At 39.2% G+C, this 20,433-nt stretch overlaps 2 protein-coding genes across 2 annotated transcripts in view; both read left to right on the plus strand.

Annotated features, from left to right (window-relative positions):
* LOC308483159 (tigger transposable element-derived protein 1-like) overlaps positions 1–20,433 on the plus strand; it is a gene marked incomplete at its 5' end in the record, with an annotated part of 108,162 nt that overhangs the window by 31,767 nt on the left and 55,962 nt on the right. The window lies entirely within an intron of this gene.
* LOC308484040 (phospholipase A2 inhibitor gamma subunit B-like) lies at positions 2,835–12,716 on the plus strand. Its single transcript, XM_081018538.1, has 5 exons — positions 2,835–3,002; positions 3,869–3,976; positions 8,946–9,092; positions 11,777–11,908; positions 12,277–12,716. Exons 1-5 carry the CDS (start codon positions 2,954–2,956, stop codon positions 12,438–12,440), a joined length of 600 nt encoding a protein of 199 aa, XP_080874664.1. The 5' UTR covers positions 2,835–2,953; the 3' UTR covers positions 12,441–12,716.

Below are 20,433 nucleotides of genomic sequence, written 5' to 3' on the forward strand. Positions count from 1 at the left end.
TTTCCTTTAGAATGGATAGGTTTGATTTTCTTGCAGTCCATGATCCTCTAAATCTGCCTCTGTGGTGCTTCATCACTGGCTAAATACCCAAATGCTATACAGCATACAAGGATGCGCAGCGATTCTGCTATTTCTGCTTTTTATAAGCCTTGAATCACACGAGGATCAGAATAGGTATCCTTTAGCTTTTGTTCTACAATTTTGTGAAAGAACTCAGCAAAATTGGATCCATTTGCTCATAATTTGAGAGGGGGACAAAAATACAAAATCTCCCCTTCTTCCTGGTCAAATATATATAATTAGGATATTCTGGGATCAAATCAGAAACTTCTGAAAATCTGGGACAGTCCCTGGAAAATAGGGACACTTGGAGGGTCTGAAATATTAGTCATGCCTCTGAACTAATTTTGGAAAGGATCCAGGATAGATGGGCCCTGAGTTTGTGGGGCTGGACTGTGGCCCAAGTTCAGTTCAGTTGTGTACATAGATGCATTTTCTGGTGTGTATGTATTAAATCATCCAGGGTGAGTGTCTGGAGGTGGTTGGTGGATGGATGGCAGCTGACAGATTGAGGTTGAATCCTGACAAAACAGAAGGACTGTTCTTGGGGGATGGGGTGGGGGGGGACTCCCTAGACTTGAATGGGGTACCTGTGCACGCCTGGAAGAAGCGGACTGTTTGGATCCCTTCCAGTCGGGATTCAGGCCTCATCATGGGACTGAAACTGCCTTGGTTGCACTGGTCGATGATCTCCGGAGGGCTAGGGACAAAGGTGAGAGCTGTTTCCTAGTTCTGCTGGATCTCTCAGTGGCTTTTGACACCATTGACCATAACATCCTTCTGGACCATCTAGAGGGGCTGGGAGCTGGGGGCACTGTTATACAGTGATTCCGCTCCTTCCTCCTGGGCCATGTTCAGAAAGTGGTGGTGGGGGTGAATGTTCATACCCCTGGGCTTTCACTTCTGGGGTGCCTCAGGGTTCTGTCCTCTCCGCCATGCTTTTCAACATCTACATGCAACCGCTGGGAGAGATCATCAGGGGGTTTGGGCTAGGTGTTCAACAGTATGCGAATGATACCCATTTCTACGTCTCTTTCAAATCAGAACGGTGAAGGCGGTGAAGGTCCTGTGTGAGTATCTGGAGGTGGTTTGAGGATGGATGACAGCTAACAGATTGAGGTTGAATCCTTACAAGACAGAAATACTGTTTTGGGGGGACAGGAGGCAGGCTGGTATGGAGGACTCCCTGGTCCTGAATGGGGTTACTGTGCCCCTGAAGGACCAGGTGCGCAGCCTGGGAGTCATTTTGGACTCACAGCTGTCCATGGAGGTGCAGGTTAACTCTGTGTCCAGGGCAGCTATCTATCAGCTCTACCTGGTACGCAGGCTAAGACGCTACCTGCCCGCGGACTGTCTCGCCAGAGTGGTGCATCTCCCGCTTGGACTACCGCAACGCGCTCTACGTGGGGCTACCTTTGAAGGTGACCGAGAAACTACAACTAATGCAGAATGCGACAGCTAGACTGGTGACTGAGAGCGGCCTCCGAGACCCCAAAACACTGGTCTTGAAAGACCTACACTGGCTCCCATTACATTTCCAAGCACAATTCAAAGTGTTGGTTCTGACCTTTAAAGCCCTAAACGGCCTCGGTCCAGTATACCTGAAGGAGCGTCTCGACCCATATCGTTCTGCCCGGACACTGAGGTACAGTGCCGAGGGCCTTCTGGCAGTTCCCTCACTGCGAGAAGCCAAGCTACAGGGAACCAGACAGAGGGCCTTATCGGTAGTGGCACCTGCACTGCGGAATGCCCTCCCACCGGATGTCAAAGAGAAAAACAACTACCGTGGTACCTCGGGTTAAGTACTTAATTCATTCCGGAGGCTCATACTTAACCTGAAACTGTTCTTAACATGAAGCACCACTTTAGCTAATGGGGCCTGCTGCCACTGCCGCGCCGCCGGAGCACGATTTCTGTTTTCATCCTGAAGCAACGTTCTTAACCCGAAGTACTATTTCTGGGTTAGCGGAGTGTGTAACCTGAAGCGTATGTAACCTGAAGCATATGTAACCAGAGGTACCACTGTACCAGACTTTTAGAAGACATCTGAAGGCAGCCCTGTTTAGGGAAGCTTTTAAAGTTTAATAGACAATTGTATGTTAATATTTTGTTGGAAGCTGCCCAGAGTGGCTGGGGAAACCCAGCCAGATGGACAGGGTATAAATAAATTATTAATAATAATACTACTACTAATAATAATAGTATGTTTAAGATAACTAAATTCCTGGTGTGACTCAGCATTCTTCATTAAAAATATAGCCTTGTATTAGTAGAGTCATGATGCGAGTAATGAAGGTAGGGAAATTATTTTGCTGTGCATAAACAACATAAGTGGCTATACTATGTAACGGAGATCTTTGAATTCTTTGCTCGGTATCTTCAAGGTGTTGTGTGTTCTAGCCACTTGAACCTAGAAGGAAATAGTCTAATAGCAGTCAAACTCCAATCGTCTCAAAGTGGTATTCATTCAGTGTACTTTCTGAAGAAGAGTGGTTCCGTAAGAGTGGCTTCCATTGTGGTGAAATTGGGGTGGGATAGACTGGAAAGTTATTTGGTGAATTTTCATGGGCTTTCCAAAGGTGATTTAAGGATTTAAAATATATGTTTCTTATCCCTGAGAATGCAAAAGAAGAGGCAGCTGTCAGAATTTCATACAGTTCCCAAAAATGACTTAATGCAATTTCTACTCCATGCTTTGTGTTCCAATATAAAATTACAAGATGTTTGGGAAAGCATGCAATCTCTACTGTCATCATTTCCCACCCCCTCACTGGACCAGTTCTGCCTAGGGCTTCTCTTCTTAGCCTATAAATCCTCCAAGGCAGCCTCTTCCTCCATCAGTTGCCTGCTTCTTTGAACTGAGTTCTCCTCAGCTTTTGATCTCTCCAGCACTATGAAGATCTTCCTGAGTACTTGTCTCTTCTTGGCCATCGTTTCTGAAGGTGAGTAGGAAGCTGCAATCTTGAACTGCTTTTTCAAATGGAGGAGGGGATATGCAGTGGGCTAGAGAAGGCAAACTGATATTGGCTCTAGGAAGGATAAATGAAGCTAAAACTATTGGAATAGTGGGAAGCTGGACTCCAAATTTTGGAAGACAGCCTTGTGGAGTGTACTTCTTTTTCATGAGGTTGGCTTTCTTCACATACAACATGAGTGCTGCTAAAATCCCATTGTGCACCTCACTGTGTGTTGTGGGGGAGGACGTCCCTGTCAGTGTTTGTAAAAAGCAAAAAAAAGAAGGAAAGGGTTCTGACCTCCCTTTGTCTCTTCAGCCTGGTCCTCGGACCCTTGTCTGCATAAAAGAGTTCACGAGAATATCCTTGCAGAGTTTTATTCTTAAAAGTCTTTGTGCAAAACACGACTGAATAACTATACACACCAGCACTAACCAACCAACCAACCCAAACACCAGCCTCAGCCTCAGCCTAACATTTCTCACTCTATATATACAACTTGGTGCAGGCCGCTGAGTCATGCTGACCCAGCTTTATTCACATTAAAGAAACAGCGGCCATTTTAGCCGTGACAGTCCCTGCTTTAGTGTATGCATTCATAATAGTAAAATGGATGAAGACTGTGTGTCTCTCCATCTTTGTGTCTGGAGATGTTCCTGTGTGTGAGATAGGGGAAAGATGTGTGTCACTGTGCATGCAGCCCGCAACCCGCTCATGTGGCTCTTGAGACCAATAAGATTATGCATGTCTGGCTTGGGAGATTGTATCCAGGTGGGAATGTAGACTTCATTTTTCCACAACTGAGGAACTGATGTATTTGGCACTGAATATTTCTTCTTCTCTTCTCTTTGCAGTGATAGCTATGAAATGTACAGTAAAGAAAACAAATCAAAAAAAATCAGGAACTTGTGAAACTACCGAAGGTGGCAGTTGCTTTGTTCGTGTTACTTCCAGTAATATGAGTGAGTATAAAGCCTTTGTGTAAGATTATACCTAAGTGTGCGGGTCCAACATTTAGACCCTGGGATATCTGGGGGGAAGCCGCAGAATGCTGATCTCACCCAGTGTTGTAGAATTCATTCTTTTCAACAATTAATTAAATATTAGTAGAATTGTGTGTGTGTGTGTGTGTGTGTGTAAAATGTACCAATGATTACAATAAAAAGTGGTAGCATCCTTTTCAATAAAAACAGTAATTCCCCAAAAGCCTGTTGGGACAAGGAGGTCTTCACCTGCCAGGAGAAGGACAAGACGGGAGGCAATCTAGCTTCTCCTGGGAGGGAGTTCCAGTGTTGGGAAGCAGGCAGTGAGATGGCTCTTTTCCATGTCAATAACTAATAAAGTGTGCAGCCTCCCCCACACCATTCCATAGGGCAGCCTCTTAGCCTTGGAGAACCACTGGCAACCTTCTTCTGAGCTTTGCCACCTGATTAAAGTTAATACATTCTGAATGAATATTTAGGCCTTATCTTTCTCTGGCTTTTGCCTTACAGCTCCATCACCAACTGGTTTTCCCAATGGCCAAATCCTAAGTAACAATACCTCACTGGCAGGTCACTCGCCACTCATTAGCACCCAACATAATCAGAGTCTACTCTTTGTGGGTTCAGACACAAGTGATACAGTGGTCAGGTGTGCAGCCAATGATGAATACAAGGAGACATGTGTTGGTTTCAGATTAGTCCACAACTTTATAGATTATAGTTGAAAACAGGTTTGGTGCAGGCATTGAGTATGTAACCAATGATCAATCAGTCCACCTGCTGGTTGAAAGACAGTTGGGGTTTACCAATGTTAGGGTTCACCTATGGCAACATCTAGCAAACCCCAGAACCATATTGTCAGAAAATCACTGTTTAATGTCTGGACAAAATATAAAGACTTGTTGGAAAATAAAACTCCAAGGTGGCTTTCACCTTTGGAAGCTAAGGCCCGAAAAAGACCCAATATGGAGGCCAAATGGCCTAAATATTGGGAAATATTAGAAAAAGATGGAGACAATTGGAAATTGCAGAGTTTGGAGAAAATGAAGGATAAAGTGCGAGACTGGTTACACTACGCTCAGATTAAAGAAGTTTTTAAAAATGACAAGAAACTAGGGTTCCAGGTGGAGAAATCGAAACTAGAAACAGAATTGTTAGAACCAAAGACTAAGGTACTTTCAAGGATGTATAACTTGCTGTTAAAATGGAATACACAAGATGAAATGGTCAAATCGGCTATGATAAGGTGGGCACAGGACATTGGGTATAATATCATGTTTGAGGACTGGGAAAGGCTGTGGAGTACTGGATTGAAATTCACTGCATGTAATGCTTTGAAAGAAAATGTAATGAAAATGATATATAGATGGTACATGACCCCAGTCAAACTTGCAAAAATTTACCACCTGTCTGATAATAAGTGTTGGAAATGTAAAGAGACCGAAGGAACATTCTTCCATCTCTGGTGGACTTCCCCTAAAGTGAAGGCGTTCTGGGAAATGATTTATAATGAACTGAAAAAGGTATTTAAGTATACCTTCACTAAGAAACCAGAGGCCTTTCTTTTGGGTATTGTCGGCCAAGGGGTGGTAAAGAAGGATTGGACATTTTTCAGGTATGCAACAACAGCGGCAAGGATACTTCTTGCAAAGTACTGGAAAACTCAAGATCTACCCACACTGGAAGAATGGCAGATGCAACTGATAGACTATATGGAACTAGCTGAGATGACTGGCAGAATCCGTGACCTGGGAGAAGAGAGGATGGAGGAGGATTGGAAGAAATTTAAGAACTATTTACAAAAACATTGCAATTTGAGTGAATGCTAATCAGGATGCTAGATCATAAATAAATTGAGCACCACTAACTTAGATGTCTTAAGAAAATAAGTGAGATTTGAGAAAATATAACTCTTTTTGAGAATTATAAGATTATGAATATATAGAAGGGATATAAGAAAGTAAATAAGTTAACAAATTGCTGGTAAAAAGTTATAACGCTGAAAGTGGGAGCGGGAGATGTGAGGAAGTCAAAAAAAAATAAATGTGAAAGTTTGTTAAGATATTTGTTACAATCTCTGTTACATTTATTTTTATTGTAAACTCCAATAAATATTATATATATATAAAAAAAAACATCTAGCAAACCCCAAGAATTTACTGGTAAGGGTTGCCCCTGAGCTGGGTGTAGGGACAAAGATTGCAGTCTTCCCAGATGGCATGAGGTTTTGGGGGACAGGGGCTTGCCATCCCATTGCTGGGTAAATTCAAATGGTTCAGAGACTGGAGGTATAATCCAAATGATACAATTCTATGGAATTATTATTTTCTCTATCATTCTCCCGTTTTTTAAAAAGGAAAATGGTTCCATATTCATTTCAACATGGAACCTTCTTAGGTAGAATATTTTATACTTTAAAAAAAAAATTAATGCTTTATTAATTTTAGAAACATAACAAAACAAATAGAAAACAAAACAATATGCTTCAATCATCAAAAGGCAATTGAGTAATTAACACTCTACACACCGTACATACATACTGAAAAAGAAAAGTTTAAGTTCATCCATCGCTATTTCTGACATGACTTCCAATCCCCCCACTGTGGTTCCTAAGTTTCATTACTCTGTGCACTTAACTCTCTCCTAAATTCCTCTGTTATTTTAATTATGTAACGATTTCTTAATTCATGCACAAATTATTCCAGGCCTGCCAAAGAATTTATATCATTACAATGTTCTTTTAAATATTCTCTGTAGATATTCCACTCTCTATTGAATCTTTGATTTGTAGGTTCTTGGAATCTCACTGTTAATCTTGCTAGTTCTGTATATTCTAGCTTTTTATTTTGCCAATCTAATTTTGAGGGGATAGAATCCCCTTTCCATACCTTAGCAATTAGAATCCTAGCTGCTGCTACCGCATACATAAAGATTTTCCTTACCCTTTTTGGAATTTCATTGCTCATTATACCTAGCAGAAAGGCTTTGGGCTTCTTTGGGAAGGAATATTTAAACATAAGTTCATTGTAAATCGTTTCCCAAAATTCCCTGATTTTTTTTGCCGTGCTACCACATGTGGATCATGGTGCCGTCCATCTCCCTGCATCTCCAACAGATGTTTGATCTAGATTTATACATTCTGGCCAGTTTTACAGATGTTAAGTACCATCTGTAGAGCATCTTTATGAAATTCTCTTTCAAATTGTAGCACGCTGTGAATTTTAGGTCCTCCCTCCACAACCTCTCCCATGATTCCATCTTGATGTTGTACCCAAAATCTCTGGCCCATTGTACCATGACAGATGTTACTCCTTCCTCCTTCACCTCCCAGTCTGTACAAGTAAGAGTGTTTTTTTTTTTGTGTGTGTCTTTCTCAAGTCTTTCTCAAGTCTTGAAATTTCTGTGGAAAAGCCTTTCTGTTTGTCCTTTTGGAATGTTTCATTTAGCTAAAAATACTGCAACCAATCAGTCAAATGTGTCCAAATTTCTTCAAATTTCTTTAATCTCTCAGGTAGAATATTTTATACTCACACAGGAGGAATTACCTACTTTCAATAACAAGTGCTATACCAGTATGGGGGAAAAACTCAGACTCACTCCCCACATATCCAGTAGTGACATCTCAATACTTTCCAGCTTGCAGCAACCATATGAGGGCTGGACAACATGGAATTACTATGCTGAAAAATACTATGCCTGAAAAATATTTAATGCACCCTATGTTTGATTTATGGGTAGTGTTTGCAGTGATTTTATTAAACTCACAATTTAAGATTTATTTTTTTTTAACCTAGGGACATAACTTGAACATTGCTCACAACTTACCCTTCCTTGACTAGTGTAATTAGCAAAATGAAGCAATTACTTTGTGTTAGGTGGTTTCTATTGCTTTTCTTTCTTGCTTCAACGGCAAAGTGTATCATCATTTTTAAATTTTATTTAATCTATTGGCATTCTCATGTTTGTAGGGAAAACATTTAAACCCACAACTCAAGAAAATTAAGCTGCAAATACTATTATCTAACTGAAGCATAATGCATAACAATATTCAATATTTAACATTTTCTTCCTTTTCATGTTCTTTTCATGTTCTTCATTCCCCCCCCCCCCATATTTTGGCACACAGAATGGTACAATATCACAGGAGTTAAACAATTCTGCACTCCTGGAAAGGAGGGATGGAATGGAGATTCTCAGATCAATCAGAAAGAATTTACCTGATCCTAGCCCCATCAAATGAACATTGTACAATGCTCCACCACTCGTTCTGAAAGCAAGCAGCTGCTGCCAAATAGGCCTGCAGTATATAGAAACAACCTAAGCCTCAAACCCTTTTGGTTACACCCTGGCAGCAGCTGAAGCCACACACACACACACACACACACACACACACACACACATATATGAAAAAGGAAAACCTTTGCAGACATTTCCCCGTAGCAAAATGCATGGAAAAAGATTTATTCCCTTAAGATAGCCGGTCAGAAGTGAGATCAAAAGAAGGAGAAAAATAGAGGAAAGAGAAGTCTGTATTCTCCACTCTCTGAGATATATGTTACATAGTATAAGACAGCTTCTTGAGTCAGCCAATGGATCAACTAGCTGTATATCCATTGGGTGGCACATCAGCCTATTCCAGGCCCTTGCCATTTTGTTTGTGCAGAAAATACAGTCAATCATGTCTCATTTAAGTGCAACTTTTAAAGGAACGATCCTGGAATATTCACATGGTTGGCAGAAGAAATTATACTGTAATTATGAGGTGATTCTGGAAGAAACTACTTTCAGGATTAGCTTGCTAAATTCAGTGCTTGTGAGATACTTTTTTTCTGTATTCACCCATTTGCTCAATGTATGTATATAAGGGAGCATCACAAACATTTCGTTCAGGAGAGTAATGATTTGAATTTTTGCTGATCTAGGTATTCCTTCTAATGTTCTCTCACAGATGGCTCTCTTAATTTCAACTTTGAAGAGGGATGTACTACAGATTGCAGCACGCAGAACTATAGTTTCACCAGAGAAGATGGTCGTTTCATGCTTAATTTCAGGGAGTGTTGTTATGGTAGAGAGTGCCTCAAGAAATTTCTAAAACGTAAGTATATGCATATTTGTATATACCGTTGGGCATAAATAGCATTGAGGCTTTAGGGATTTTGCATGATTGCCCTTAGACAAATGATATCATATAGCTGACACTGGAAATCTTAGATGAAGCCCAAGATGAAGCTTCCCTGCAGCTGGTTAGAGGACACTAAAGGTGGTCCCCATGCTGTCTCTTAGTAAGATAAAAGGTAAAGGTAAAGGACCCCTGGATGGTTGAGTCCAGTCGAAATCAACTATGGAGTGCAGCACTCATCTCGCTTTTCAGGCAGAGGGAGCTGACGTTTCTCTGCAGACGGCTTTCCAGATCATGTGGCCAGCATGACTAAACTACTTCTGGTGCAACGGGACACTGTGATGGAAGCTAGGGCTCATGGAAACAGTGTTCCCCTAATAGAAACAAAATAAAAAAAATTCCTTCCAGTAGCGCCTTATTGTTAGGAGCTTTTGTGTGCATACACACTTCTTCAGATAGTTTCCCTAGTAGTAACTCCACCTCTGGAACACCAGCTACAGGGTGACATCCTGGCTCTTCTAATATGGTGTGGCAGGACCCCCCAACCATGACCTTGGGGAACAGGAAGCTGAAAACTTTCAGTAATGCTCCACAGATTGAAGGAAATAACGTGAAAAGGACAAAAGATAAACAACTACCTGACATTTAGAAGACATCTGAAGGCAGCACCATTTAGGGAAGTTCTTAATGTGTAACATTTTAATGTATTTTTAATCTTTGTTGGAAGCTGCCCAGAGTGGCTGGGGAAACCCAGCCGGATAGGCGGAGTACAAATAATTAATTAATAATTAATTCATAACAAGAAAGCAAAAGCCAATTAAAAATGCAAAGGCCTCAAATAACAGGTTTAACTTCTATTGACAGTTTGCATTGCTAGGGAAGGAAGGGAAGTCTCCCAAACTAACCCAAGCAAATAAAAGGGAGTAAAAGACAAAGAATAGCTTGAAGTCCAAGCCTAAACCAGCAACTAATGCAGGCTGAGAAAAGAGGATGGGTCACTTTCCTATTCTCCCTCCCCTGCCTGAAGATGCAGGATAGTTGCACAGGAAGCCATGCAGGGTCTTTGGTTATTTAAGTGTTCCTTAAGTGTTATGTCTCATCTTTAGAGATAATAGCTAGATCTACATCATCAGCATAATGAATTCCTGAAACAGAATGAAGTGGAAATGTCACAACCATCTCACAGGACTGCGAACTGAGGCCTAGGAATCATAGAAATATAAATTTTTGAAAATTCATCCAGCAGGGGGAAAGACCAAGGATCAAATTTAAAATACTAATGGATGTTAAGGAAAGTGATGGATTCTCATTGCCAGATTTAAAATTATATTATGAAGCACCTGGCTGATTTGGTTAAAGAAATGGATATCTTTACAGAATACAAATTTGTTAAATTTGGAAGGACATGGGAATCGGTATGGGTGGTACGCTTACCTGTGATATGGGAAGGTAAAGGCACATTGAGAATTTTTAAATAATTGTATAAGGAGAAGTTTGTATAGTGTGTGGACCTGATATCAAGTCTTGCATGAATGAAAAATCGGGGTTTTTTAGGAAATGCAAGTTTAATTGAAAAAGTTAGAAGAAATACAAGATGGGTGATACCCAAGCTCATAATCCTTCTGACTTTTCCAATATTTTCAAATTAATGTGTATTTTTGAAAACATGTATTAAAAGGTTTTATGGATCAAAGTTTTGACTTTGTAAAGGTTCTGCTTGAAGGAAGAGAAAAATTGATTAAAAATGTATAAAATGTTATTAGAATGGGAAACAAAAGATGAGCTGGTTAAACCTGCAGTGATAAAATGAGCTAAAGAACTAGGACATAATATAGAAATGGATGCATGGGAAAGATTGTGGAAAATTGATATGAAATATACTTCCTGTTATACTCCCAAAGGAAATAGTATGAAAATAATGTATAGATGGTATTTATCACCTAACAAATTGGCTAAAGGTTGTAAATAATTGTGGAAGTATAAATGGTACATGGAACTTTCTTTTATATGTGGTGGACTTTTAAGAAGGTGAAGGTTTTTTGGCAAATGTTATATGATGAGATATAAAAGATGTCTAAAGTGATTATATACAAAAAACAAAAACAAAAAAAGCAGAAAATTTTCTCTTAGAGATTATAGGGGAAGAAGTTCCAAAAAAAAATGTATTTTAAGTTGTTTATGTATGTAACAACAGTGGCTAGGATCCTCTAAGAACAAAAATGGAAGGAAGTAGAAGTTACCACCAAAGAATGGATAAGTAAGGTGATGGATTATGCAGAATTGGCAAATTAACAGGCAAAATAAGAGAATCTAAGAATGATTGCTTTGTGGAAAAATGGAAGCCCATTTCAGACTATTTAAGGAAATTATTGTATGATGAAGTCACAAGCAGGATTTGAAATATGAGCAGCATAAGAAATTAAAGAATAAAGTATTGATGCGTTGGTATAAGAAATAGAAGGTATTGTGCAGCAGAGGGAAAGAAGTAAAAAGACCGTGGAAAATGGGGTGGGGAGTCTGAAAAATTGATTATGCATTGATTATATCAATTTTTTGAAAATTTAATAAGAAATTATTACACTGTAACAAAAGGAAGAGAGGGAGGGAGGGAGGAGAAATGGGCTGAAACCATGTGTTGATTTTGGGGTTGTTTTCCACAGAGCCAAAAAGTCAGTTAAATGGGAAGGTGTGTCCGACCTGTTTTCCTTCTCTCTCAAAAGCCTGTGAGGGCTCAAAGACCATCAAGTGTCATAATGCTGAGACCCAGTGCATTGAGTTTGTTGTTGCTCATGGTAAGTAGCACTGCCAACCAATGAGGTGGAGACAGGGTGGTGGACTGCTCTCTTGCTCTGTTTGTGGCTTTCTGCCAGAAAATGCTCTATGTGTATTGGTAGGGGAAAGTTCTATTTTTCTGAAACCCTAACTGTGGTAATGATCTTTGCTTTGCATGTATATAGATGAGACTCTATATTCCTGGGGTGGGAATATCTAAATTTTAAACATCCATGTCAAATTGATCACATGTATAGTTCTGAGATGCTTTCTATACTTGTTCAATACACTTAATAAACAATAAAATGCTCCGATTCTCTCTTCTGCACACAAACTCACCTGTTACTGCCCAGGCACTCATGTGAAAATGTCTCTTTTTCTTTACTAGATGACAGTGCAATTCCTGACAAGCATTTCTACGGCTGTGCATCACCAACGTTTTGTAAATGGGCCAAGAATTCAATGCATAGTGATGTCCTTTCAGGCACTATAACCAGAGCACGATGCAGTGATACTCTGCCTCCCCTAGAGCAGCTCAACTTTGAAGAGTAGTTAGGAGAGAGCAATGTCTTCTTCCTTTTGGATCACACTGTTTCTCGCAGCAGCTGAGGTGGAGGGTGCTTGCCTGGTGGTGGGAGAGGAAGAGCGACTGCCATTCACAGGACTCCTGAGTCTTTTATTTGGCTTGTAGTGCAGGGTGAATGGGATGCAGGGAATAGAGAAGCTAAAGTAGGAAAGGGGGGCTTGCAGGCTCATGAAAATATGGTATAGGGATTAAATTTATCTTTGTTCATAATCAAAATAAATTGGTGTGGCAAATAAAAACCATGTTCTGTCTCTGTATTCATCAAATTAAGAATATTTGTTATCTGCGGTGGCAAAGAGGAGTGTTTATAAAAAGAACAAATGGGTAATGATTAGTTATTTTATTGATTTATGATATATTTATACCACTCTATATTTCAAAGAAATCTGAGTTGCTTACAATATCATAAGGGCGTCACAAAAGTTCAAACAAATACAGTGAAAAGCTCCCCACCCAACTTATCATGAGGAAACATTGAAGAAAGCTCTAAAATGCAGTCCATTGTTTGCATTTGCAGCTGCTTTTTTGAGATTTGCCACGCTGCACTAGGCACCCAGTGCAGCCTACTACTGTTTGGCAGAATTTTGGAGAGCCAGTGAGAGATTCAGGAGTCAGGAACATAAGAGGATTTTTGCTGGATTGCATCAAAGGCCCCTCTAGTTCAGCATTCTGCTCCCAGAGTGCCTAACCCCAGAAAACAAGGCATGAGCCCAATAGCCAATACAGGAAACTGCAGTATTATTATTTTTTTTCAAAGAAGTTGCCACAGTGATTTTTTTTTATAAGATATTTATTAAGATTTTTTAAAATATTACAATAAAAATGAAAAAAAAATGACAAAAATACAAAATAAAAATAGTTAAAAACACACAGATTTTCCATTACTTATTTTCCTTTGACTTATTTCCCGGACCTCCTCATACCTCCCTTTTTTGTATTCCACTTCAATCTGTTGGTTCAGCAAATCCTTTAAAAGTAATAATATTAAATTTTTACCTATTTATAACCCTTTTTTCATATTTCCTTAAAGCATTACAGCTGGAAACCACTTAATTACTATCCAACATCATTCTAACATTCATTAATTCATTAATTTTACAATATTTCTGTAGATAGTCTTTGAATTTCTTCCAATCTTCTTCCACCGACTCTTCTCCCTGGTCTCGGATTCTGCCAGTCATTTCTGCCAGTTCCATATAGTCCATATAGTCCATCACCTTCATCTGCCATTCTTCCAGAGTGGGTAGATCTTGTGTCTTCCAATACTTTGCAATGAGTACCAATTGGCCGACTATGCCTAGGAGAAAGGCCTCTGGTTTCTTCAAGAAGGTATATTTAAATACCTTTTTCAGTTCATTATATATCATTTCCCAGAAGGCCTTAATCCTTGGGCACGTCCACCAAAGGTGAAAGAATGTACCTTCAGTTTCTTTACATTTCCAGCATTTATTGTCGGGCAAATGATAGATTTTTGCAAGCTTGACTGGGGTCATGTACCACCTGTATATCATTTTCATAATATTCTCTCTTAGGACATTACATGCCGTAAACTTCATACCTGTGGTCCATAACTGTTCCCAGTCAGCAAACATAATATTATGTCCAACATCTTGTGCCCATTTAATCATAGCAGATTTCACCGTTTTATCCTGAGTATTCCATTTCAACAGCAAGTTATACATTCTTGACAAATTCTTAGTTTTGGGTTCTAACAGTTCTGTTTCTAATTTTGATTTTTCCACCTGGAAACCAATTTTCTTGTCCAAATTATATGCCTCCATTATCTGATAATAATGAAGCCAGTCTCGCACTTTATTTTTTAGTTTCTCAAAACTCTGCAGTTTCAGTCTATCTCCATCTTGTTCCAAAATTTCCCAATATTTCGGCCAATTAGCCTCCATATTGAGCCTTTTCAGAGCTTTCGCTTCCATCGGTGACAGCCACCTTGGGGTTTTATTTTCCAACAAATCCTTGTATCTTATCCAAACATTAAACAGTGCTTTCCTGACAATATGGTTTTTAAATGCTTTATGCGCTTTGACCTTGTCATACCACAGATATGCATGCCATCCAAATACATTGTTAAAACCTTCTAAGTCCAAAATGTCTGTGTTTCCAAGAAGTAGCCATTCTTTCAACCAGCAAAAAGCTGCTGATTCATAGTAAAGTTTAAAGTCTGGCAGGGCAAATCCACCCCTTTCCTTTGCATCAGTTAATATCTTAACTTTTATTCTGGGCTTCTTGCCCTGCCAGACAAATCTAGAAATATCTCTCTGCCACTTCTTGAAACAGTCCATCTTGTCCACAATTTGCAATGTTTGAAACAAAAACAGCATTCTAGGCAATACATTCATTTTTATCACAGCAATACGACCCAACAGTGAAAGCTTCAAATTTGACCAGATTTCTAAATCTTTTTTCACTTCCGTCCAACATTTTTCATAATTATCTTTAAATAAGTTCCCATTTTTGGCTGTCATGTTAATCCCCAGGTATTTCACTTTCTTAACCACTGTTAAACCTGTCTCATTCTGAAACCTCTCTCTTTCAATCAGTGTTAAATTTTTCTCTAAAACCTTAGTTTTTAACTTGTTCAGTTTAAATCCTGCCAGTTGACCAAATTCTTGAATTAGTTCTAAAACCCTTTTAGTACTAGATTCTGGCTCCTGTAACGTCAATACTAAGTCATCTGCAAATGCTCTCAGTTTGTACTGTTTGGCTCCGACCTGTATACCTTTAACCAACCGGTCCCTTCTAATCATATTCAGCAGAACCTCCAGGACCGATATAAAAAGCAGTGGGGAGATTGGGCACCCCTGTCGTGTCCCTTTTTCTATCTTAAATTCTTCCATCACCACATTATTTACAATTAATTTAGCCTTTTGTTCAGAGTATATTGCACCTATACCATTTTCAAAACCTTGGCCTACCCCCATCCCCTGTAGGTTCTTCTTCATGAAGCTCCAAGAGATGTTGTCAAAGGCTTTCTCCGCATCCACAAATATCAGAAGTGCTTTAGTGTTTATATTCACTTCTAGTTTTTCCAAAATATCAATTATATTTCTCAAATTATCAGACAAGTGTCTTCCTGGGAGAAAGCCCGCTTGGTCTTTATGGATCTCTTCCAACAATACTTTTTTCAATCTCTTGGCCAAAATGTCTGCAAAAATTTTGTAATCCACATTAAGTAACGATATAGGGCAGTAGTTCTTAAGCTGAGTCTTTTCAGTCTCTGTTTTCGGTATAAGTGTAATGTACGCCTCTTTCCATGACTCTGGTGCCCTTTTCCCTTCCAATATTTCATTACAGACTTCCTTCAAAGGTTGTAATAGCCACTCTTTCAAAGATCTATAATATCTAGAAGTCAGCCCATCCGGTCCTGGAGATTTACCCAATTGCATATTTTGAATGGCACCTTCTACTTCCTGTTCGGATATTTTATAGTTCAACATTAATTTGCTTTCTTGGGAGATTTTTTGTAGTCCATTTGTCTTCAAAAATTTGTCTATGTCCATTTCTTTCTGTGGCCCTTGTGTGTATAATTGTTTAAAATACCTCTGGAAACAGTCTCTAATCTCAATTGGGTTATGTATATTCTTTCCTTCCACTTCTAAATTTGTGATAGTATTTAATTTTTGTCTTTTTTTCATTTGCCAGGGCAGCAATTTCCCACATTTATTAGCTGATTCAAATGTTTCTTGTCTCATTTGTTTAATTTTCCATTCTATTTCCTTATTCATCATTTCCATATATTGTACTTGATATAATTTTATTTCTCTCAAAATCTCCTGCGACTTTGGTTTTGCTCTCAGTTTCTTCTCACTTTCTTTTATTTTCTCCAAAATTTTATCTTTCTTCTCATTTTGACTTCTCTTCTTTATTGCATTCTGTTGTATCAGAAACCCTCTCATAACAGCTTTACTTGCGTCCCAGATTACTCTTTTTTCTACATTGGTGTTCATATTTATTTCAAAATAATCTCTCAAGGTTTTTTGGGCCTTCTTAAACACTTCTTCATCTCTAAATAAGGTGTCATTCATCCTCCATCTGAAGGAGCCAGTTGATATTTGTTTCATCTCCATCCTTACAGCATTATGGTCGGAGCAGGTTTTTGGGCAGATTGCCACTTTCTTTATCTTTGGTGCCATTCCTCTAGTTACCCATATTTGATCAATTCTAGTCCATGTTATCTTGGCTTCAGAAAAGAAAGTTCCCTCTCTTCCCAGGGGGTTCTTTACTCTCCAAATGTCCACTAAGTCCATATTGTCTGTCATCTCAAAAAATGTTTTCGGTAGTCTACCATCCTTGGTAACTACCTGTCTTTGTGCCTTGTCCATGTTTGTAGATACTACTCCATTCATATCCCCCATCAGAATCAGATTGTAATCCAGATAGTCCAATAAAGTCTCATGCAACTTTTTAAAGAATTCAGATTTCCCCTCATTCGGTGCATAAATTCCTACGATCAAAAATTTCTCTCCTTGAACTTGAATTTCACTTGCCAAAAATCTGCCTTGTTCATCTTTAAAAATTAATTTCGGTAATAGTCTCTCCTTTGCATATATCACAACTCCTCTTTTTTTAACTTTGTCAGATGAGATAAACTCCTGTCCCAATCTTTTATTAATCAGTAGTTTCCTGTGTAACCTTGTTACATGTGTTTCTTGTAAGCAAATCAAGTCCAATTGTTCCTTTTTTAGTAAATGAAAAACACCTTTTCTCTTTCGAGGAGAGTTCAAACCATTACAATTCCAACTTAACAGTTGCAGAGCCATGATGGGGTTACTTCGCTTTACCTCCAACTGCGCCAAGTGTCTGTTCTTGTTCTGTCGATGGTGTATCTTTTTCTGGGCCGTGCAATCCAAAAGATAAGTTTGCTATGTCCAGTATTCCTTTTTCCAGTGTTTTCGGCTCTTCTCCCGATTCCGCTTCTTTCTGTAGGTCTTCTTCGTGATCTTTCAGAAACCTATCTTTATCGTTAACTGATCTTATTTTTATCTTTCTTCCTTTGTATTTAAAGGATAGGCCTTGAGGAAATTCCCACCTAAAGAGAATTCTATTTCTTCTCAACAGGGCTACTAGGTCTCCGTAGTTTAACCTTAAGTCCAAAAGATGTTTTGGAATGTCCTTAAATATCTCCACACCTGAGTCGTAAATTTCCAAAGTCTTTTGATAGTGCAGATTCAAAATTGTGTCTCTCTCCTCTTTTGTTCGAAGAGTAATCAAGCAGTCCCTAGCCTTGTTCCTCCTTTGTCCTCTTCCAAGTCTAAATGCATTCACTATCTTAAATTCTTCCTTCCCCAAGTCCTGTTGCCAAAAATCTATAAATTCCTGTGTAAGGAATTCAGCCAAATTGTCTTTCTCACGTTCTGGTACAGCCCTGATTCTTAGATTTCTTTGTTTCTCTTTCAATTCAATCATAGACAATGTCAAACCGTGGTCCTCCAGTTGCTTATATACCGGTGGTATCTTCTCTTGAGTAGCAGTTGCTATATCTTTTGCTTCTTCGGCTATCTTTCAGGTTGAAGCAGATTCCTGTAATAATTTTTCAATAGACTCTGTATTGGTTTTCACCTTCTGTCCCAAATTATTAATGCTTGTAGTATTCAGGTCAATTTTAACTGATGCTTCAGCTACTTTTTTATTTGTCTCGGCTACCTGCTTAGCTAAATTTTCCAAAGATTCATTAATTTTTCCAAGTGCATGTGCCAAAACATCTTTGGACGACATAACTTTTGGTTTGACCTGTGGAGGAGCAGCCCCTGATGTTCCAGATGCTCCAGATGTTGAAGCCCTTCGCTGCTGCGCAGTATCTGTCCGATAGGGTCTGCCAGACCTGGTTGTTTTTTCCTGCGCCAGCTCTAACTTTCCTCTCCCATCTGCCATAACACTCTCATGAGAATTCAAGGTCGATCCCACAGTTGAAAGGTTGTTTTGGAATGGAATTTTCCTCTGACCCAGTTGTTATTGTAGCAATGTCAAACCTCCTCTAGGGGGACACAGTAACCACCAAAGCTTGCAACTTTTAAAAATGAAAATAGTCCTTATAAGTCCCCCAATTCATCTAAAAACAACAGTTTCAGTTGCACTTAAACAGTTACTTTAGAACCAGGAGAGGTCCAGAAACACTGTATCTTTTTTGCAGAGTTAGCTGTCAAAAGTCTACTGCTTACCGATAGGCTTTCCACTGAACTACGTTCTTTATCTAGGGGCAGCCCGTTCCCAGGTTTTAGGCAGCGGATTTTAGCTGCAGTATTTTAAGTGCAGAAATGTTTTAATTTATGTATTGCAATTAGGGAAGCATGAGGGGGAAAGAAAGCCCTAGATTAATAAATGCAACTGTGTGTGTGTACACAAACACATTTAAAAATACAACTTTAAAAAAACAAACATTACAAAAACAAACTTTAAAATACATACATACATGCATGCATACCCTTCGACATTTCTCCATACAGCAGTTCTGAGAATGGCAAATTCCACATCTAGGCTCATCAGGAAATGAATTGAATATAAAAATGTCAATATCATTGACACCGGTTTAGAAATATATGCTGTGACCATATTTGCATTATTGTGTACATTGACCTCAACTCACAAAGGGTATTTTAGATTTAGAAAAGTTGCAGAAAAGGGGAATCATGATGCTGAAGGGGATGGAATAACGCCCACACAAGAAAAGATTACAAAATTTGAGACATTTTAGCTTAGAGGAAAGACAAAAAAGAGAAGTGAGAAACCTATTTAAGCTTATGCATGCCACAGAAAAAATGGATATAGAAGACTTCTTCAGCTTCTCTGATAATGCTAGACACAGAAGGAAATGGAATGCTGGAATATTCAGGACAGATCAAGGAAGGTGCTTTTTCAAAGTGTGCATAGTTAAACTATGGAGATCATAAAATGAAAAACGTAAACTTCACTGGATCCAGCAATGTAAACAGGTTCCAGCATCACAAGATCACTGGGAAGATAAATATACATTCATGTGATGTACCAATTGTTCATGACTTTGTACCTAACAGTGAACCTCTTGGCCTCATGGCCATTGTGGTGAAACTGAGGTGGTTGTAGACTGGAAGGGCATTTGGTGAAATTTCATGGAGTTACAGAAAGGGACTCATTGACTTACAATTCCTGTGTTATTACAGTGAGAGCAGGATGGCATGGAAGGGGCTTCTGGAAGACTGCCACAGATTTCCATAAAGAGATGTGGCAACTGAACAGAATACAGTGGTACCTCGGGTTACATACGCTTCAGGTTACAGACTCCGCTAACCTAGAAATAGTACCTCCGGTTAAGAAATTTGCTTCAGGATGAGAACAGAAATCGTGCTCCGGTGGCACGGCCGCAGCAGGAGGCCCCATTAGCTAAAGTGGTGCTTCAGGTTAAGGACAGTTTCAGGTTAAGAATGGACCTCTGGAAAGAATTAAAATTAAGTAAAGAATTAAGTACAGGTACCACTGTATTCAAATGCAGCAAGAAGGGAGTTTGGAAAGGCTGTCTTGTGTTACTTTGTTCATGTTATCTTTTGTGTGTTACCCATCTCTGGTATTCATCCTCCTCCCCCTCCCCTCCCCTTCCCCTCCTTATCATCATTATTAAAATCCTCAGTGTCTCTCCATCACTCTTTTACCCCCATTTTCTTTTAAGTGTCCTCCATCTCCGCTTTACTCAAATCTCTGCTGTTGTTTAAAACAAACACTTCCATCCCAGTCTTCCTACTGTACCCAAAGATTATCTAGAAACCTTTTCTTGCATTGTAGCAAGCCTCATCATGGAGCATCACATGCTTTCAGAAATAGCCATTTTACCCTGCTTTTATGAATGAACCAATGGTTTCTCAATGGGAATATATTCTAAATGTTTTGTTTTTTAAAGGGTTTTCCTATATAATAAGGTTCCAAAAATATAGTACACTTCTGTATAGTACACCAGTGACATTATCACTAAGGCGT

Source organism: Podarcis pityusensis (genome assembly GCF_964106645.2).
Source record: "Podarcis pityusensis genome assembly, chromosome: 8".
Lineage (NCBI taxonomy): Eukaryota > Metazoa > Chordata > Lepidosauria > Squamata > Lacertidae > Podarcis > Podarcis pityusensis.